The sequence below is a fragment of the Centrocercus urophasianus genome, unplaced genomic scaffold (assembly GCF_019232065.1).
Source record: "Centrocercus urophasianus isolate 14NV4802_14NV808 unplaced genomic scaffold, USGS_Curo_1.0 seq_17, whole genome shotgun sequence".
Classification (NCBI taxonomy): domain Eukaryota; kingdom Metazoa; phylum Chordata; class Aves; order Galliformes; family Phasianidae; genus Centrocercus; species Centrocercus urophasianus.
This window is the reverse complement of record NW_024884722.1, coordinates 16,189,875-16,211,597: the sequence shown is the minus strand read 5'-3', so window position 1 is coordinate 16,211,597 and position 21,723 is coordinate 16,189,875. Positions and strand designations below refer to the sequence as shown.

General features: G+C 40.4%; 1 protein-coding gene across 2 annotated transcripts; it reads left to right on the top strand.

Moving 5' to 3' along the window:
• The first annotated feature begins 1,424 nt into the window (after window positions 1–1,424).
• Window positions 1,425–21,415, top strand: STAMBPL1 (STAM binding protein like 1). Of its 2 annotated transcripts, XM_042818654.1 has the most exons (11): window positions 1,425–1,500; window positions 10,481–10,677; window positions 11,545–11,762; window positions 13,188–13,263; window positions 14,676–14,771; window positions 15,803–16,157; window positions 16,785–16,909; window positions 16,990–17,127; window positions 17,790–17,902; window positions 19,062–19,161; window positions 21,076–21,415. In XM_042818654.1, the coding sequence occupies exons 2-11, from the start codon at window positions 10,594–10,596 to the stop codon at window positions 21,130–21,132; spliced, it is 1,362 nt and encodes a 453-aa protein (XP_042674588.1). In that variant the 5' UTR covers window positions 1,425–1,500; window positions 10,481–10,593; the 3' UTR covers window positions 21,133–21,415. The 2 variants fall into 2 exon arrangements, with proteins under 2 accessions (XP_042674588.1, XP_042674589.1); XM_042818655.1 differs by lacking the exon at window positions 1,425–1,500 and having other exon boundaries at window positions 10,410–10,677.
• Window positions 21,416–21,723: the final 308 nt, after the last annotated feature.

The window sequence follows — 21,723 nt, the reverse complement described above, 5'->3', positions numbered from 1 at the left end:
CCTTTTCGTGTTCAACTGGAAGAAGTAGTCACATACATACTCTGCAAGAGGTCACAGGGAAGCATTTGCGTAATGAGTAAAACACTGTTCAGAAAAGAAAGCAACTAGTTTAACACCATCTCCAACCCAAGATTTACCATGGGTTGCCAAAATTGCTTAAAGAAGACAAAAACCCTTCCAAACAATTAGATAGGCTTGACACTTGATGGTAATGATTCTCACAAACAATAATTATCTCCATGTTAGAATCCACCAGGAACACAATCCTGTAATGGCTTGTGTCAGCACAAAAAAAAAGCATTAATCTTTTACATGTTCTGTCAATAGACTGTTAGCTACACAGACTACATCCCTGCATTGCTATGAGAAGTCCCTGCTCCTCTGGACCCACTCCATCAGCTTCTCATCTTTCTTCTGCTGGAGGCCCCAGGCCTGTACACAGAATTCCAGATGGGACCTCAGATGGGCAGAATAGAAGGGGACAATCCCTTCCCTCTCCCAGCTGCCACCCCTCTGTTGATGCAGCCCAGGATATAGTTGGCCTATGGGCTGCAAGCCCACACTGCTGGCCCATGTCCATCTTTTCATCCACCAGGACTCCAAGTCCTCATCCACAGGGCTGCTCTCAAGAAGCTCTTCTCCCAGTCTGAATGTCTGGGATTGCCCTGATTACAGTATCTTACGCTTGGCCTTGTTGAACCTAGTTAGGTTCCCACGCGCTCATTCTTCAAGCCTGTTCAGGTCCTTCTAGATTGTTAACGTGGTTCTAACTTCAGCTCTGCAGCCTTGAAGACCTTCCAGCAACAAGTGTATCCCAGCAAATGCCACATGTAGAGCATAGATGGGCAGGCAGGACAGCAAGGGACACCTGCACTGCATTTGTATCTGCCCAGCCCTTGTTCCACTCTGCGGGGAGAGAGGCTCTCCTGTCCAGCAATAATCAACCTTCTCGAGTGCAAGCCATGTGCTGAGCACTGCATCGTCACTGAAACCTCTCTTTATCCAGACTCTTCCCTCAGACGGTTAGCAACCGCTGTTGCTCCTTACCTAAAGGAGGTTTAGATTCGCCCGAATGAACCGCGTGCGCCCACTGCTATATTCGGGCACACGTGGAGGTACTGAAGCGGTGCCTGCCCTGCCCTACGGAGCTTGGAAGGGATGCGGCTCCAGGCGCCCGGAGTGGGGCAGCAGCTCGCTACCGTGCTGTAACGGCCGCCACGGGCGCACGGCGGCGCCCCGGCCGCTGGGCATGCAGGCAGCGGCCCTGCCGCGCTGCCCGGCGCCGCGCAGGCTCCTCCCTTCGCCCCGCACCGCGCCGTGACCCGGGCCGGCTGCGGCAGCGCGGGGGGCTGCGCTGCGCTCCTCTCCGCGGCGCCGGCGGAGTGCGGGAGAGGCCCAGGCCGCCTCCGCTGCCTGGCGTCTTCGCTTTGTCTCTCGCCGGGGTCGGCCACGCGCGTGCGAGACTCGGCAGCCGCTGACGGAGAGCGGCCCGGCTCGGCGGTAAGCAGCCGCCACCTCCCCCGGCCTCCCTCCCTGCCTCCTTCCCGCTGCTTTCCGTCGGTGCTCGCTAAGGGGAAAGAGGTCGCTCCACGCCGCGCCGCGCCGCGCCGTGCCTTCCCGGGTGCGCGGCCCCATCAGCCCAGCCGCCTGCCTTCCCCTGCCCTGCCCTGCCCTGCCCTGCCCGCTCTCAGGTGCCGGCAGCCCGCGGGCCACAACGGCTCCGGGCCACCCCGCCGAGGCGGGCGGAGCCGCGCTCACTGACAGCCTGCCGGGGCCGCCGCATGTGCCCGCAAGGAGCCGTCAGCGCCTGGCCCGGCTGCGAAGGAAAGCACTGCCTATGCCTGCACTCCATTTGTAAATCGTTCCCGTCCCCAGTTGCGTACCTATGAAATATTGTCATCGGGTCAGAAAGTGAAAGAATGTAAAAAGGAAGAAGTGTTGTTACTTGTGCACCTGTAACTCTCACTTCATTTTGTACCTACATCGTGGTGATCTCTGTAGGACCTCAGCTATCTATCCAGTGTGTACCGAGCAATGTAACTTAATGGCTCTGTTACATGGATGCACCTTCCCATTTCAGAAGGGTGACAGAAAGTTCCTTTGAGGGAAGTCCTTTTATTTTGGATTTTTTTTATTTTTAATGTGTGCAGTAGTGAATGTACATCCAAGAAGCCATGAGCAGAAGCGGCACACTGTCTGTCTTCACACGAGCAGGTTTTTCTTTGAGTAGGCTGAAGTGATTGACTGCACAAAGCTGGAGCTTGCGTACGTTTGATGAACTGCCTTAGAGCAGCAGGTCCTAGAAAGTTGTATACAGACCCACAACCTCATGAAGTACTCCTAGAAGAAGGTGGATGTTGCTGAGGCAATGTATTTTTTGTCTCATATATTGCATTTCTACATGCTCAGAATACTAACAACTAAACCAAATGCCACTATTAGCAAATCCAGAGTTTCTTAGATCATGGAGAACTACAGGAAGCATTGTTCCCAAATGCAATACAATACTGTAGGCACAAATCGCATGCTCATTTTTTCATTAGTACTCTAGAGCCTGTAAGTGCAAGGAATTTTACTGTATGGTTTTAGGTTTGAAAATAAGATTCAGTGGCTTGATCAATGAGAATACCACAAAGGTGTTTCTTGTGGTTCTATGTGTCTGAATAGATTCATGGTGAGGCCTTAAAGTGTTTCCTGGAAGTTGATCACCACGCCAAGGGAAAGAACAGTTTGAGGTGAGGGATGTCATGAAATCCTCAGCAGCTCAGGGAGTGGCAAGTGTGAAGACACTGAAGGAAATGCAGTATAAAAATTAATGGTTCATCTGTGTTTGTCCAACTTGTATGCGTAGGGTGTTTTCTTTTTCCTGGTCTTATCTGACTCCTGATATTTTATTTCTGTATCAAAAGTTACGTTTCCAATTTGTGTTCTGAAAAGCAGGTTGCTACCTTGTAATGGAAGTCTTCGTCTATATCATTTCAATAAATACATAACATTTGGATTGCCATGCCAAAAAACAAACTTTCAGGGCGACGTTTCAACTAGAAGTGTCTGTCCATGGGAGCAAGCGATCTTGCCAGTTTGGTGCAGATCCTGACCAGTCCACATATGGCTTTGTACTGTTCCTGCATGGATATCCCTCGTACAAAAAAAAAAAATCAGCATTTGAGATCTTACATGGGTGATGACACCCAGTGATGCCATGAGTCAGGCACCCCCTCAGGCGCATCCTTGGCCTATCACTTCCTACTGGCAGCTCCAGATGACTCACAGTTCAGCACTCAATGTGTTGAACTGAGCTTGGGAGGCAGCGGACTCTGTAATCATTGGAAAAAGTACCTGCCTCTTTCAGCATCTCCAGGTCACTGTCAGAAGGCCTCCAGAGATCTCCTGCTTTTTCCATTGACTAAGAGTAAAGCCTGGATAGGGGGTGTTAATATCATCAGATTCATCCTGAAAGGGCAAGTAATTAATTGGAAAATTGTTTTGGTCCAGAGATGGTCTCTGCATAGCTTCCCTGGGTGAGCTGCACAGCACTGCGCTGGCTTTCAGACTGTGGGTAATCCAGCTGGTTTAAGGGCAGCTGCTGAGTTACACTCAGTGCTGCAATGAAGTGTGTGCCTATTGTTGTCAGTCTTACAAACATAAAAACAAGAAATTAGGCATTGTAATTATCCTTTTTTAACAAGAAGAAAAAAATAGACTGTAAAGGCAAACATCTTTTTTTTTCCTTTTTTTTTTTCTTTTTTCCTTTTTTTCCATCTACTCATAGTACAAGAGATCCTACAGCTAGATTAGAGAAGGAGGTCAAAGACTTCGTTATGAAATCAACTTACAGTATTATCTTAATATGTTTCTGCAGCATGGTGCTTATGCCTGATTAACTGGTGATTATTTGACTAGTTGACCACACTCCATCCCGTAGGTAATGGCACTATCAGTTTTTTACCTGCATTTTGCTCACTTAACCATTAGGGTGCAGAATCCACTGAACTAATGCCCCAAATTGTTTTTTTTATTTTTTATTTTTTATTTTTCTAGACTTGAGGCCACAAGACAGGCATGACTCTATACAGATAACTTAATAAACTCCAAGTAGACTGTAAATTTGTGCCAGAAATGTCTGATAAACTTAATTCTCCTTTTTCTCATCATGTGCATTATGAGCTGTAATGAATAAGACAATATGAATTTGTCATCCAGTAGAAACCAAAATGGATTGTTGCACGTGGATATTTACCCCATTAAAAGGTGTCCTTATTAGTGGTTACAGAATTTGGAATTGTTATAAAATCAAGTAGCAGTTATTGTCAGAAGAACCATTATCTTTCATGGGAAGGAGAGCTCTTGCTCCTTCTTGGGGCTTTGTCTTTGAGACAAGCAGGGCTGCAGGCAGGAAAGCTGCAATTCCTGAGAATTTGGAAGTAATCCTACTCTGTTTCATGGGAATTTCTGATGTGTCACAGACCTCTGTGCTGATTTTAGCCTTTGTTTCCCTTGGCAACACAGCTTCTTGTCTTCATAGTGGATGACATGTACTGCAGGTATCTTTTCTCAGTATTCCAGCTGAGTCATCAAAGAACAAATTTCTTTCATTTATTCCTTCTACTGGCTTAATATGCCCTAGTACAGTCGTTTTGGTGGGGGACTGTTTTGGATTTCCTAGATGAAGGATGGGGCATTATTCCTTCACGCCTTGTCTAAATTAACCTTGTAATAGGTCATAGGAGAGACGCTGTCCTGTGCTGCAGGCAGCCTGAGGGTGTAACAGATTCAAGGCATTCTGGTGATACTTTGTTACGTCAAAAATGGGTTGGGGTTACCGGAAAGAGGGAGGGAGGGATTAAGTTTGTTTCAATACAAGAAGCCATCAGAGAAAATAACCCCGAGGGCTCACTGGTCTTTAGTTCACAGGTTCAGGATTTCCAGACTGTTTTTCAGGACGTTGTTTTGCAAGTGGCCCATATCATTGCAGGTAGAGCACATTAATGAAACTGGTAGCAAGCCATCACTGGCAGCTCAAATGCATGGTTGTTGTTTTGTTTTGTTTTTCTTTGTAGTAACACTGGCACTACAGATCTTGACTTCAGAAGCCTACTTAAAAATGAAGGTCAGAGTCCTTTGTGCTCTGAAGAAATGTCTGTAGATTCTACATTCATGTTCTCTGTAGTGGTGATGTTTGTCCTGAGGGCAATTAATTCTGTTTCTTAGTCAACATACCCTTACCCTAAATTTTAAACATACGTCAGCACACGGTCCCATCTAGTCCCAAGCCTCTAGCAGTTAACCTCCATGGGCTGCATCAGCGTTCTGCATGCCATATGTTAGAGAGGAACTGAAATAGAATCATCCTAAATTAAGATTGTGCCAAACTGGAAGAGGATTGAGTGGTGGAATACACTGTCAGTTTTGAGTTATTGCTCAGGATGGCAGTGAGGTTTTATTCTGTGAGCTGTGGAAAGGGAGCTGATGAGATGCATTTTATTTCCTGTGGGTAAAGATGAGAGACTTTGCTCATGGATATGTATCGAATGGTTTTATTCCTTACCACGGACATAAAACATGAATGAATAAAAGATTATTGCTGTGTTAAATTATGAACATTTACTGAGACAGCCTTTTACAGAGCCCAGTTTGGTAGCTCCTACTATGAAGAACAATTCTTCATTGAGCAAGCTGGGGCTGTCAGCAAGCAGTTCCTTGCACTTCTCTTCATTGAACGGCCCTTCTGTTGTTTTGTGATAGCTGCTTTTTTTTCTCTGCACCAGAGAATGATCTACGTTCAGTGCTTTGTGTTTTTTTTTTTTCCAGAAGAGACTACTTACTCTTCCAGCTGAATCACTTGCTGTGATAGGGAATTGCTGTTTCAGAAAACATGCTGACAGATGAACACGCTGTTTCTTTTTGGAGAGAATCAACAGAGGGCCTTTAGCTGTTTAGGCTGTTTTTAGCATATTTTGTATCAAAACCAAGCATGTGTGGAAATGATCACATGCCGTACCAATATGCTTGGTGTTTCAAACAGAGCTGGAATGAGTTAGATGCCTGTGTTTCTAATCATTTTTTTCACCAAATTCAGATGAACATCAACTTCAAAATGCAGAAGTACAAATATTTACACCATGGGTGACCGGTTGGCATGAAACTGTCCTTTGCCTTCATCTAGCAATGACTGGATGATGTTCTCTATTTCAAATCTGCTGAGATGTTCCATCATGGGGAATTAAAAGGGTTTTTTTGCACTTGCTTATTTGACTATTTTAATGAGAAGTGACCTTCCTGTGGTTTGAGACATCTTTATTCCAGAGTTCTATAATCATCACACTTCATAAAGTAGTAAAACAGAGCTTTACAGAGTTTTAACTTCCTATTGAAGTATTAAAGTAAGCTTTTTTGTAATCACAGTATGAATATAGAGCATTACTTTCAAGAGTATTTTGTAGAAAGGTGGAATCATGCCACTTTTTAGCTCTTTTATTAGCAGATATCTCCACACCTTGATTGCAATGAACTGAAGCAAACGATTTTAATATGCTTTACATTCTACCAAAGTATCTAACAAAGGGTGAATATTTCTAAAACAATCTACTGTTAAAAACATGCAAAGAGTAAATGATCGCTGATGCCCCAGGCTCTTGTAAGTTTTAGCAGAAGTTTAGCTTGCACATTAAAAAGTGCTCTGTAAAATTTTACTGGTGATCTCTGTAATGAAGCTTTATTTATTGACAAATGCTGCTGGTGGTAGGGAAGTCAGTGTAATGCAACAACATCTCTTGAAATGTAAAAAGCATGTTACAGGGAGGCAAAGTGGAAACTAGTGATTAAACTAGTCATGTATTAAAGTTCAGCTGTTCATTATTTATAGATCTAAAAGGTCATTCAACATCTAAAAATCTCATTTGATGACAAGGAAGACAAGCAACCTCAAGCTGACAGTAACCAGTGGCAATTCCATCCTCATGCTTCTGCAGCCTGCAGGTGTCAGTGACAGTGTCTCTCTGTGCTCCTCTCTGCACCCTGAGGCCCAGCACTGTGTGACTGCATGTTCCTCAGCAGAGCTTTCAGCCGGCCATGTTGGCGTGCTATGGCCTCACATGGTTGGTTTGCACGGCTCGTTGGCGTTCCAGAGCCTGCCCTAGGCCTGGGCCTAGGTGGTGTGAGCTCCTTTTGCCCAGACCAGGCAGGCTTTGCACAGCCATTGCAGACACAAAACATGTGACTTCATTAGTTCAGTACTTCACCAGGGCTGATTAGCCTTGCCGTGCAGCCAAGCGTACCACCTGCCGCTATCACAGGCCACGATTCTGCAGCTTGCCATCTTAGCTGGGCTCAGGCAAAGGGACTTGCTCTTTTGTGCTCACACTATTGCTAGAAACAAGCCTGTGCAGTATCCTGTGAGAGTGCTACCACCTCTATCTCGTTAGCCCTCTTGATACATGTTGATATACTTCGTGTAGCTTAATGTTTGAGTATGCTCTAAGTTGAAGTTGTTCTCTGCTTTTCATTTGCCTTCCACTTGATTCTGTGCTTGCTTGCCTGAACTGAAAGGATTATTTTTAATAACATTTAAAACACACTTTTTTTTTTTTTTTTTTTTTTTTTTTTTTGTACAGATATTTCTTCTTAATCAGACATTACCTAAGTCCATCTAAATTAGTTGGAGTGCCTGAAACTGTACAGAAGAAAAATGCATGTTCACTCTTAGACTTTAGAGCACTTTACACTGTAATAGATGACAGCAGCTCCAAGCTGCTGTTGGCATTTATCCTCCATGCTTAGGGCTGGAATGTGGTTCCCTGCATTTGCATAACTATTTTGTGTTTCTGAATGTAAAATTCATTTTAGTTACTTGCATTTCTCTTTGCTCTTGTGGAGTAAAACATGAGATTGTTTCCACAAGACAAGGAGCCATTGATCAGAGCTCCTGAACTAAGTTCGAAAAGCCATTTCCTCTTCCATCCGATGTGATCCTCCTGCTCCCCTGTACTCAGTGGCCTGGCTGTGCTCAGTGCCTCACTCTCTGCACAGCTGCTGCATCCTTTCCGAGCACTGGCACAATTTGAGGAAGTGGGAGTTGCTTCTTCTCTTTAAAATACCCAGTGTTGTAAGTGGGTTTTTGTTCTTCACAATATTGCTTCTTTTGGTTAAAAATGACTCAAATAATTTCTTCTTTTAGCCCTGGTATTCTTAGAGGCATCCAAGGGGTTCCATAATGCTCCCTTGCTAGTTCACAAGATTTTGGCTGGGAGATACCACAAGCTTCTTTAGCAAAGACTTTTTTGGTAATGGTGGAGGAAAAACAAATGGAAAAAAAAAAAAAAAAAAAAAAGAAGTAAAAAAAAAAAAGGTCACTTGTGTGTTTCTCAATTGATGCCCTAAGACTTTCCTGTTTGCTGACTAGTAAGGGCCTAGGTGGTCCAGGATTAAAAGCCTTCAAGTGTGGTATCAGTTGGAAGAAGTGTATAATCCATATCCAATCTTGTGCCCATTTCCATGCTAGATTTTGGAGAAGGCCCATGAGGGAGACAGTGCTTGAGAAGCAGTTTTGCCATTAAAGCACAGCCCCAAATGCCGGAGTTTAAGGAACATCTGAGCAATACTCTCATCTCAAACACAGGGTTTGCATTTTGGGTGGTCCTATGTAGAGCAGAGAACTGGACTTGATGATCTTTGTGGGATTGCCAACATGGAATATTCTATGACTCTATGATTCTGTGACTAAAATGCATGCTTTTTAGGTCTGAGGCTTTTTTTTTAATTAGTGTTCGAAAGCCAGACAGAGCGTATGAATGCAGAGCCTCTTATTGAAAATGTAACATGTGCTGAGCATCAGAACTGCAAGGAAAGAAGACTGATGTAAACTCTGCACTATCCAGGCTTGTAGTCCTCCCCTTTCATAGCCTACTAGGGCTGCCATGATCCAGCTAAGTTCAGGTGGAACTAGCTATAGGGAACCATAAGCTTAGCCTTGGCTAAAGGAAAACTATTTCATTACTGTGGTCCCATGAGGCCTTTCTGCAGCCTGTGAATAGGCAATGAATAGGGCTCTCCTGCCAACATTATCATTTGTACCAGAGCTCCATTTGTATAAAATTAAATCATTTAGAGAACTTTTTCCATCAGTGCTACCACCACAGCTAATATTGATGTATTGGGTGTAAAAGCAAAGCTTCATTGTTGTGTGTGTTTTTTTTTTTTAACTTCCATTAGCATGTCACAAATTGTGCAAGGGTTTTGTATACCTGAAGTTGAAAAAGCTGGTCTTTAAATTAAATGCACAGATCTGTGACATGCCAGATGACAAGAACAAAATTCTTGAAAATGGAAAACATGGGAGTAAAGTCAAGCAAGAATAAGTTACTTGAGATTAGGAGATGATATGTAAAAACAGGGTAAGGCTCATTCACTAAGCACGCAAATAAGGGATTTTGCAGTTAAGCAGGATGATTCCAATTATTTTTAAAGAAAGCACATTGCTTACATGAATTTAATGTCTCCTATAACATTTCATTATAACACTGACAACTAATGGTTAAAACTGAAGGCTGACCTAACAGGCAGTGGTAGTTCCTGTAAAAATGAAGACGACCCAAATTCAGAAATCAATGCTTCAGCAGCAGGTGAAAACATGATAGGATTTTTATCTTCCAACCCAGAGCCCTTCGGCTTCTAGAGAAATGCTGAGAAAAGATCTTTGCTGAACCCACCTATGCTTTTACAAAACATAAAGCAATTATGTATTGCAATATATGAAGCATCTTTGACATTCAGAATCAAGCCTGTTTGGTTTGAGAGCACAGAAGTGAAAGGCCACATTAGCTGCTTCACATTTATATTTCCAGTATAATTTAGATAATTAATTTTCTTCTTTTTGTATGACCACAGCATGTCTAAATATTTGTCTTTACTTGTTCAGAACTGCTCAGGGAGTAATTACCATCAGTCAACTTGTCATATTTCATTGTAATTCAAGTGGAGTTGAAGTGAACAAATTGTGCAGTTGGAGCACGTGGTACTTTATATTGCTGATACGAGTTTGTATGCTGTCTTATTTTTAATTATAGACGTAGCAGGGAAATTCATACTGGTTTAAAATATGCTAGTCATGAACATATGCACAAGGAAACATTCTGTGCTTAGTCTTTGAGCTATTAAGGCTTAATGCTTAGAAGTTGGTTTATTTTCTCGGGCCTTTTTTTTTTTTTTTTTTTTTTTTTTTTTTTTTTTAAATCCAAGTTGCTGTAAAGATTGTAAAAATAATTTACTACGCTGTGTGAGTCCACTTTGATAACGTTAGAACGAGTCAGCTAGTTCACAAATGTTCTGTACATTCCTACTTCTAATTCGACATAGCTGAATTCTAGATTGCTCTTAAGCATGTAAGCTTTTGAAACTGAAGTAATGAGCAGATACAGGCATACAAACTGATATGATGTTTGAATGTATTTCTAATCTGAATGACTTATCCTGTTTCATCCAGCACCTGACCACGATCAGTGTATCTCTATTAAAGTTTCCCCGGGCTCTGAGACAGCTGGCTGCAAATACGGAGCGCTGGATTAATACTTGAGGCAGCCTATCCTTCACAGCCAGATGGAGGCTTTGGAGCAAAAGAGCAACCTCCTTGGTTTGCAAACAGAGGGCAACATGGAACAACCATTCAGTATTAGTTCCTTGGTATGTATTACAAAGTGATGCTTTAATGGCTTAGCACCTCTTCAAGTAAAAGGTTTCAGAGCAGTTCAGCAGCACTGATGTCAGCTGAAAGGGCATTTTCTTGAGTTCTGCCAGCTCCTCACCTCTTCTTATAGTTTCGCTGGATTTGTGTTTCCGTATGTATGGTCTTTAGGATTTTTGTTTGTTTCAGTGGTCACAGTTTTAAAAGAGTTGAAGTGAACATTTTAAATAGAAAAGATAAATCCTTTCAGCAACATAAGAGGAAACAGCTTGCAGTAGCCACCTTATTTAACCACTTAGCAAGAAAGTAATTACTACAATAAGAAGCTCTGTTTCTTCTCTAGCAGAGTCAGTTCTAGATCCTTAGACTTAAACTGCTTCATCTGAAGCCGTAAAATGAAGTGCTGACTGCTCAGGGAAATATACTGCTCTTTGTTAGCTGTACAAATTAGCTGTACCCAGCAGTCATACACAATACATCAGAGAACTGTATAACAGTGATTTGCACCTTCAGACCTTCCACTAGATTACTTCAATAACCCAAGGCAGAACCCTTCTTTAATTTCATTTTTGAAGATTTCTGAAGACACGTTTTATGTCGCCTTTGATCATTTCTGCTGGGGTTTCCTTATTTTTTTTTCCATAACTTCCTTTTTGAGATTATCTTATAGCTTGGAAAATAAGGGAGAGGGAAAGGATACTTTCCTATTTGTAATGCAATTGAGAAACATTAGAATGCTTTAAAGTTACTAGCAATGTAGAAACTGATACCTATTTTGAAGATTTCCTCTGAGTTTCTTGAATAAGATCATTTACTGAAAGTGAAATACAATATCTTGTTCTCCTCACTACACTGTTCTTTTTCAGAAAAAGCTCGTAGCTATTCCTGACCACACGGACATCTCTGTGACCCCAGAAGAGAGAGTGCGTGCCCTAAGCAAACTTGGCAGCAATATTGCAATCAATGAGGACATCACTCCGCGTCGTTACTTCAGATCTGGAGTAGAAATGGAGCGAATGGCATCAATTTATATGGAGGAAGGAAATCTGGAGAACGCTTTTGTTTTTTATAACAAGTTCATAACGTAAGAAACAGTTTATAGTAATTGTAGCTACTATTGTAAGTTACAGCACTACAGCTGTAGTTGTAAGCGGAGGGAAATAAATATTTGCAATGAAAATGGAGCACCCTTTTAGCTTAGGAGAAAAAATGCTCACTGTTTTCTTGCAAAATAGCTACCTTCTTTTGAGATCTTCAATCTAATTCCAGTCTTTATTGTAATTTCTTCTCTACTACTAGTGGAGTAGCCTTACCTGCCTCCTGACTGCAGGGTGAATTAATGTAATGTACAGAGGCTGAAGTTTGCAGTACCAGGCTATACTATGAGCACTGTTCCACACAGGTTGTTGTGTATGGATCAGGATGTTGGTAAAATACAGCGTAAGCCTTAACAATCAGTGTTTGCATAAGATTTCTGAGACTAATCATTAAGCCCTGTGAGCCTCAGCAGATTTTAAAGGTGATAACATGACACAATATTTAAAAGAAAAAAAAACAACATGAAGAAACAGCTTTTTGCCCCAGAAGGATTAAGCATCATTGCTTCTTAAAGCAGTAAATGCAAAATCCACAATGTATGTTCATTGTATGATTATTTTCCCCATTTAAAAAAAAAATCTGAACAGCTTTCATTACAAATAATCGATTCAGTCGATTGAAATAATCGACTGAAAACTCTCTCAGTGGCAGATTTAAACTTTTAAGTAGCTCCCTTTGCTGTAGGAGTGATTGATTTATTTTGCTGCTTCTAAAGTATGTGTATTAAAAAAAAAAAAATCCTCTTAGATTTTTTTCAGAAGAAACCTTCTTTTCTACCTTTATTTTCCCAATATTCTGAAACCTAAACCAAATCTTTCTTCCTCAATTATGTTAAATGCATGCATCTGTCTCAAAAGAAGGTCTGGAGGTGAACACAGCATAAATTGCTGGAAAAATGATAGCAGCTGTGAATTCCAAACTTTTCTGCAGCCAAGTGTTGCAGTAATTTAGATGTCTGGATGAGTTAATAATGTTGCATTTAGCTGTACAATTTAGTCTGGTAGAAATAGCTGGTTTAATGACAGTGTCTTATTTAAGATTCCTCATTTCAGCTGAGGCGACAGATCAAGATGGCAAAAATAAGATTTAGTAACAGTGTCTGGTGTGGAGGGTATTTGCAGGTGCTGAGTGCTAGTTAATCCTTTTCTGACCCAACCCACTGCTAATGAGAAACAAAATATATTCAGATGTAGAAAATAACTTCCTGTCATTACCCCATGTGTCTCATACCAGCCCATACAAGAGTTTAAGCAATAGTTTAAATGAATGAATGGTGTAGAATTCTGCTCCAAATCATCTGAAATTTGGTGTTTAACAGTTACAACAAGTGAAACTGATTTTTCTGCCAAAGAAAAGCTAACAGAGCTATTCCTCTGGCTATCGAGGCAAATACGCATGCTTAATTTTCTAGCTTGTTTGTGGAGAAGCTGCCCAGTCACCGAGACTATCACCAATGTGCAGTACCAGAAAAACAAGTTATTATTAAGGTAGGGTTATGGTTTCCTGAACTTTGAGACACGTTTTCCCCATTTCTGTTCTTTCCTATCATTCTTTTTTTCCCAGTGCGTACATAGCCCAAGGCAGCCAACAGAGCTTGAAGTTCTGATAACTTTCTCTACCAGACATTTGTGTTTTATGTTAGTTTAACCACTTCGTCATTGCTGTGCATTCCAAAAGGTGAATAAGACCAATCTCTGAACAAGTCTGTAGATTGTTGAAACCCAGGTACATCTATTTCGGAAAGTTTACGTGATAAAAACACGCTAACCTAACTGCATAAAGTTTCATTCTGATCCTAACTATATGTATGGCTACTGATCCAAATTTCACTGGAAACAGAAGGAAAGAGAAATGTGTGGCCTGGTGTCTGCACATTATTTACTTACCAGCTTAAGAATCAAAGTGAATTTTTGCGTAATTTATTACCAAATATGTATTGTTAAGTTTCTATCAAGTTTTTTTTCTTCCAACATGGTTCATCTTACTTTTCTAAAAGACAATTTTCAAATATAGCCTTATAAAGAACTTAAAACATCTGGAATTACTCACTGAGGATAGTTAGAATAACAATAAATGTATTTTCTGCTTTATGCCACAGTATTTGCATGGCTTTCTCTACCATTAAAGCTACATAATGTCATATTTAAGGCTAAAACACTTCATGCCAAATGTTGATTGTTACCCACAACCCAGGATAACATCCAAGCTGAGAAAAGGAAAAGGACTCTAATGTTTCCTCCCTTCTATTGCACGTGGTTGCTTTCCCTCCCTTGCTTACAGCCTCTAACTTATTCTGTAGTGGCCTCTGTATCAGCTATAAACATTAACAGTGCTGGTTTTGTTTAAGTTAAGAATCTGCCAGAGCTGTCACAGAACCCACAGGTGCAACTGTAGCCTTTCTTTTTTCCACCTAGAAGTGGGCATATTACGCTTTACTTCTGTCCAGGGAGCTCCAGAGTAAAATGTGTTGATCCTGCACAAAACACCAAAAGTTGGCCCTGGCTTTAATTTATAAAATATGTCTTCTTAAAAAAAAAAAAAAAAAAAAGACCTTAGTCATCACGCACCTGTTAAACAGAAGTAACAGACTGCTGGAAAAACAATCTCCTCATTAGATAACAAGTAGTTTTATAATGGCTTTACTTACGTAAATTAATATAGTTTATCAATGTGCTATGTAACCGATGTACTATGAAAGCATAATAAGCTGATCATTCTCTGTATAATTCCTCCTTGCTTTCCTGGGAAAAGAGCAGTATCTTTTAATTATTATTATTATTATTATTATTATTATTATTATTATTATTTTTGAAATCTGTATTACAGATGAGTTTGGTTTTCAGGTGATCCTTTCATAAAGTGAAAAGTTAACTTACCTATCTTTCTACCCCACCCAAAGAAACTGAAGGAGGTTGCATTTCCACGGACAGATGAACTGAAGAGAGATCTTTTAAAAAAATACAGCTTAGAATATCAAGAATACATGCAAAACAAAGTAAGTTTTATGTGGCTGTAAAATCACTGCTGTATGAATATTTTTTGCATCTATACTTCGTGTAAGTAAAGCAATAAAATAGCCATTCTGCACAAACCTAGTTACTGCTTAGAGTGGCGTAGAATCTGATCAGTTGGTCATTTGAAAGTAAGAGCGAGCTTGGAAATAAACATGCTATGGTAGCTGCATAATAGTTGAAGAAGATCAGAACAGTTCTTTGGTATGCTCAGTTTTCAGTTTTACAGGGAGGAAATTGTTCAGACACTTGCATGAGTCTATAGAAAATGCATGTTGGCTCTGAAACTGGAGGGGTGGCAGAGATGGCACCTAGCATTCCTGGGGCTGGGGTGGGCACATACACAGCATTGGGGTTAAGCCCCTCTCAGCAATTCAGAGAAAATTAAGGAAAGAAATAAACAGGGGAAAGTCAACCAACCTATACAAAAATTTCTTGTGTTGAAAATTGTAAGGATTTATATCTTATCTCTTTACCACCGCTGTGCTAAAAACTACTTTTTTTACTAACTTGATTTAGTGGCTAAACAAGGAAAGTGATCTTCTTTACAAGGAGAGTGGTTAGGCCCTGGAACGGGCTGCCCAGGGAGGTTGTGGATGCCCCGTCCTTGGACGTGTTCAAGGCCAGGTTGGACAGGGTCCTGGGCAACCTGATCTAAATGTGTATGTTTGGTGGCCCTGCTAGGCAGGGGGATTGGAACTACATGATCCTTGAGGTCCCTTCCAACCCGGGTGATTCTGTGATCTCACTGCTTAAGTAAAGCATAAACCATCACAGGTATGCAGGCTGGAAGGTTCGTGTTAGGACTTCCTTGCTTACAATATTTCATTCTGTATTGTACTACTCTGGGGGATAGGCTTGTGTTTGGTACTTTAGCTAACAGCTTCCAGAAGGCTTTTTAAGAAGAGATTTTTAATATAATATACTTTTAATATTCTTTAATACAATTAGATTGCTGCTTTCCCCTCCTTTCTATAACTTTAGTGACTATGTGACTATTTTGCATATATTTCAGAACAAGTGTAAAACTGAATCTCTGAAGAAACTAGAGCAGCAGAAGCTGATAGAGGCAGAGAAGAAACGAATTGCACATATGAGGCAGCAGCAGCTTGAATCAGAACAGTTTCAATTCTTTGAGGATCAGCTTAAGAAGCAAGAACTGGCTCGAGATCAGAAGATTAAAGAGAGCATGGTTATGTCTGAGCAGATAGATGGAAGTATGCTATCCTGTATTTCTGTACCTGAGAACAGTTCCTCAGCTACCACACTGCAAGAAAAAAAAGAGAAGAGTGATATATGTGTCTCTACTGGAGATTTACCTTCAGTAAACCAGGCCCTAAAGCCAGCAGCTGCTTTAAGTGCTGTTCAGAGTAAGTGCATATGTTCTGTACTGTTTATCTGCTTCTTTTCTGCTTAGAGCAAAACATGTATTGCACGTGCTTGTGACAGTTGGACTTAGAGGTCTTTTCCAAACTAATGATTCTATGGTTTGCACACTTTGAGAGCATCTGTAGTGGAATAAGCATGAATAGGTAGATGTACATGCAACAGTTCTACAGTTCCCTCATTTTAAGAGAGACGTTGTAAAGTTCTACAGTTTCCATCTGAGCACCAGTAGATGCATCTGGAGATGGAGCCTCGGTGTTCCCATAGCATAAAGTCTGCCTGAATCTTGAGAACAGAAGCAGAACCTGCAGAGGCTTCAAAGTTTTTTGAGAAGCCCTGGCCTGAGAAACGAGATCAACTCCCTGTCACCACAAGAGGCAGGCGACAGCATATCTTATGAGTTGGTGACCTCAATTCAGCATGATGTGCTTGCAGCGTAGGTGTAATCTCATTTTAGATATCTGTGATGAGTTTAATTTCTTAATCTTTAATAATTTCCTCTGTATATACAATATATATACGCAATATATGTATATTGCTTTAGCAATGTCACTGCGTAGGCTACATATACATTTTTATCTCTCTCTTTCTCTCTCTTATTTGTTTGCTAGCTCAACTGGCTGAAGCACTCAGAGGTGTAATTTTACCCAGGGATCTCTGTCACAAATTTCTGCTGCTAGCAGAGGCGAATACATTAAGAGGAATAGAGACATGTGGAATTCTCTGTGGAAAACTGGTACAGTTTAACTTTCACATTTGTATGGGAAGACACTCCTCCTTTTGCTCTAAGTTACCTTGTCAATGTTTGTTTTACAGACACACAACGAATTTACTATTACCCATGTAATAGTGCCAAAGCAATCTTCAGGACCAGACTACTGTGACATGGAGAATGTAGAAGAATTATTTGGTATTCAGGATCAGTTTGATCTCCTCACTTTGGGTTGGATACATGTATGTATGACACAGATTCTGGCTTTCCTGTATCAGTTCTGCTGATAGAACAGATATTATGTTTAACCAACCCTGGAAATGACAAGCCAAAGAAATAACTGGCAAAATTCAAATGAATTTCTTTGCTTAATTCTAATCATAATGATATAAACAAACATTGATGTTCTACCCAGGTAATGAATATCTCTTGATTAATGAAGTTGAGGCACATTGTTTACACTATGGGGCCTGCTTTTGCCAGTGCAACTTTTGTTTCATTTTGGGGACCTTTTATTACTTCTTAACGCCATCTATTTTCCACTGTATTAAAAATCCATTAAAAAAATCTGAGGGTATTGCACTGATTGAATTCATTATTAATTATTTGAATTTCATTCTAGAGATTTTTGAGCAGTAATTTCCCTTTTATCTTGTATTTCTTCATTCCACTTCTTTTCCCCCATAATTGAAAAACGGTTTGTGTATCTGCTTGAGATTATGTCCCATGAACTTCACACTGAGAAGCCACCCTAACAACCAAGAATTTGTGTTAATAAGAAGATGCCAACCTGAGGAAACACCAGTGCTTTTACTTGTTAAAAATTATTGTTCCTTCTTGAATGCATGTTGTCCCTGGCTTTCAAGAAATATTTCACGATACTGAATTTTCCTTCTTTTTGTAGACACATCCAACACAAACTGCATTCTTATCCAGTGTTGATCTTCATACTCATTGTTCTTATCAGCTCATGTTACCAGAGGCCATTGCAATTGTTTGTTCACCAAAACATAATGAGTGAGTTCTTATTTTTTTAAGTAATATGGTGATATATTTACCTACTCCTTATCTTAAAATGGGATCAAATGCAAACAGCACACGTCAGCTGGGATGATGCACAGGAGTGAGTGTATTGTGAGTTTGTTTTCTTTAATCTATTTAGACTTGCATTCCAGTCAGTTGGTAAGCACAGTATTTTTTCTGACTTCTTTTTCCTCCTCCCTTCCCAGCTCTAGGTTTTAAATTTTGATTTTTATACTCTGCTCAAACAAGTACTAATGACAGGAGCTGTTTCTGTAGACTTCATTGCCAGTGGCCCTACCACAGACCTATCTTCCTTCCATCTGAAGGAGGAAATGGAAGGTTTAGACATACTTCTATAGGATAGTATGAAAGCCTCTATTTTGGGAATAGATTGGTAAAGATCACTCTTTGCCTAATCAGGTTCTATTTTCTTATTTCATAAAATACAAGCAGCAAGAACCTAGAAAAAATTATAACTGTAAGAAAAAATGAGAAGGTTTATAATGTTAGAGGTTGTCCAGAGACACTGTTAGAACTCTGTACTCAGAACCTGAGTGGATATGGTCCTGGACAGCCTGCTTAACCTCATACAGGGAGGTCAGACCAGGTGATCTTCAGAGGTTCCTTTCAGTTTCAACAGCTCTGAGATTATTGTTTGGTTCATTTGACATTTCAAGGCCCCTTGTTTAACTCTGATATTTAGACTGTGCATTTTTTTTGAGACTGTCTTTCTGGCCTTCTGCCTCCATAGATAACTTCTATGAATCCCATTCTAGTTGACCAGCTTTTTTTATGAGCCATTCAGGTAGCAAAGCTGTAAATACAGCTGGAATAGTAAGTGCACAAGAACTATGCAGCAGTGTCTGCGTACTTTCTCCAACCTCTGTAGTCTCATAAACTGCATAGCCTCTGCTGGTACCCTGTAACCAACTCTAACCTGTTACTCCTGTCTATAACATTAATTGATCTGGTGTCATCTTGTAGTTATTAGGTTATTACTGTTTCTTGGGGAAAATAAGTACAGTTTAATGGGAGTCCAGGGTATCAGAGGTGACTGAGAACCATCCCACTGTCCTTCTGTTATTTGTTTGTGAATTTCTGTACTTGCATTACACAGACATTGCGTAACAGTAGTTCCATGTTTGCTTTCCAGTACTGGCATCTTCAGACTGACTAATGCTGGCATGCTCGAAGTTTCTGCTTGTAAAAAGAAGGGATTTCATCCACATACAAAGGATCCCAGGTTATTTAATGTAAGTATATGATCCAACATGTTTTTGATTAGTTGAGTTCTTGTGCATAGCCCTGCAAGTAGAAATTACACCTGCTGCACTTTAGTTTCCTTTACTTTTCTCCTATCCTAATAACTCTATCACCAATGAAGGCAGACATCAGGACTTAAGTAGCCAGTAGCAGCCATGAGACTTTTGTTATGCTCTGTCATTCAAATAGCACCTAATTACAAGCAGCTGCCATCAGTCACCATGTTTGTCCTACAAAGCAGCAGAACTGCTTCTGACAAATTCTTTGCAACACCAGGCAAAATACTGTTAGGAATACCAATAGTCATAATGCAGGGAAAAAAAAAGTTGACTCACCTAGCAGGTGGTGAGGAGTTCTGACTGGGGGACACTATCTCACAAAGCAGCTTTCATCCAGCAGATTATCTCCTTTCTGAGGCTACTTCTTCAATGAGCCCGGGGGACCCAAGGCCCACCCCTTCCAATCAAGAGGGAAGCACAGGTGAATTGCTTGCACCTGTGCTCTCCGAGTCAGCCACCTGCACCCCTTCACCATGTGCTCCATCATCACATCAGGCCGCAACATAACAGTTCCCCTACACACCACTTACTTTCAGAAATAAAAGCCACAATTTCAATAGGAGTTGGTCCTAAGCTCTCCAGTTTTTAACAAAAATAAATTAGCTCATCTCCCCCACTGTGTCATTTCAACACAGCATTCCAGCTGCTGAACCCTTCATTTTCCATTTTTTCTACATTCTCATAGGCTTTTTTAACTAACTATTGTTTCCTTTTGATGTTTTAGTAGCATAGCATGCTATGCATATGTTTCAATGGCACAGTCATTCAGAATTATCAGAATGTTACTGCTATCTGGAAAAAAAAAACCAACAATTGTCTTTATATATGAATAATAAGATATTTTAAATGGGGCTCATGTCAAATACAAAATAGTTTATACCTCTGGCTCAAAATAAATAACTGAAAGACTTTGAACACTACTTCTTTGTTGTAGGACTCCCATAATATCAGTACTGCTCAAAAAGTAAGAGAGTTTGGGTTCTATATTTTGCTTTATTCCTTTATCACTGACTCTAGGGGGATTGAGAAGGTAATCCAAGTCTGAAACAAAATCTTAAGGATTTTGTTCCAGATAAACTCTTTTCAGTGGTCCTTTATTGATCTAGTTCATGAATGAAGTTTCCAGGTACTCAAACTCATAAACATTAGACACGTTGCTCCTATGTTGAACACGAAACATCCTGTCAAATACAATTCCCAAAACACATTAATCTTCCAACAAGAACAGTAAGAGCACAGTGTTTTTTTCCTGGAGGAAAAATATCAGAGGTGCTAATACAGGAAGCTTCCTGAAATCTGACTGGAACAACCCTTATGTGCGTCTGTCTGATTTACAGCAAAATCTCTTCTCCACAGATCCAACATATGCTCATATTTAGTCATGGCTGTGTCTAAAGACACAGTCCTAAATGCTTTAAAAAACACACAAAAAATATATGGGCAGACACATCTGAAACTTCTGCAGGATGAGAGCAGAGTTCAAGCTTCCCTTGCCTCTGTCCTCCATGCACACGTTCTAACACAGCACACAGCTCCTTCCTCCTCCATTTCAGGTATCCACTGCTGGGATATGTAAAGGATCACACCGTACTATGCTCTGTGTCACAACCAAACATGAAGCAATTTCCTCTACAGAAATTTATTTCTTTTTCTATATTACAATCCTTGCTTTATACAGCAGTCTACAGCTGTGAAGACAAGGTTTGTCTCTGAACAGGTGCAGTGATAGGCAGGCTTAAGGCTGAATATATAGGCAAACTATTAGTCAGGCTCAGGAAGGAAAAGTCTGAAATATGCTATTAATTTACTGAAAATGGTTTCTGAATAATGTACTTTCTTTCACAGCCATGCACCCATGTGGTTGGGAAGGACATAAAGATAACTGTGCTGGATCTGAGGTGATACAGATGAACAGTCGCAGTGTTGCTATAAAAGTGGCCAAAAGAGAAAAATGGCTTCCTGTTTTTCTTATGTTTTCAGAAACAACTTTTATATTTATACATTTTAGATTGAATGGTTTGGTATTTATTGCTTTTGCCTGTTTTGGAGTTACTTTGTTGCCCTGTCAAGATGGAATTCAGTGGCATTACCTGAAACTGTAGATGTATCATCTCACTAAAAACAACAATAAAATGAACTTCAAGCAACAGTAACAAAATTGAAATAAATAATGCTCCTTTTGTAATTTGTTGTTGTTACCTGAGAATTACAGATATTTTTAACAGTGGTTGGCTTTTGATGACTTCCAGCTGCATAGATGTATTCATAGCTTCTTTGAATTTACATTGTATGTAGCAATGTAGAGGCAAACACATCAATTCAGGGATTTGTTTTCATCCTTGCATAGCTCAAGTTTATGCTAAGTCATTAACATAATTAAATCCTTCACCTGAGTTCTGACCATCATTGCATCCTGGAATAGTAGAGAAGAATCAGTCTTTTGGATAACTATGTTTTTTCCAGCAATTCTCTAGATAAAATTTCTATGTTAAA

What these genes read in the sequence shown, in the direction of transcription:
- STAMBPL1 (XM_042818654.1), top strand. Translation starts at nt 10,594, where the DNA reads ATGGAGGCTTTGGAGCAAAAGAGCAACCTCCTTGGTTTGCAAACAGAG. An exon ending in CATTCAGTATTAGTTCCTTG is followed by an intron (nt 10,678 to 11,544) that starts GTATGTATTACA and finishes GTTCTTTTTCAG; the next exon opens with AAAAAGCTCGTAGCTATTCC. An exon ending in TGTTCACCAAAACATAATGA is followed by an intron (nt 17,903 to 19,061) that starts GTGAGTTCTTAT and finishes TTTGCTTTCCAG; the next exon opens with TACTGGCATCTTCAGACTGA.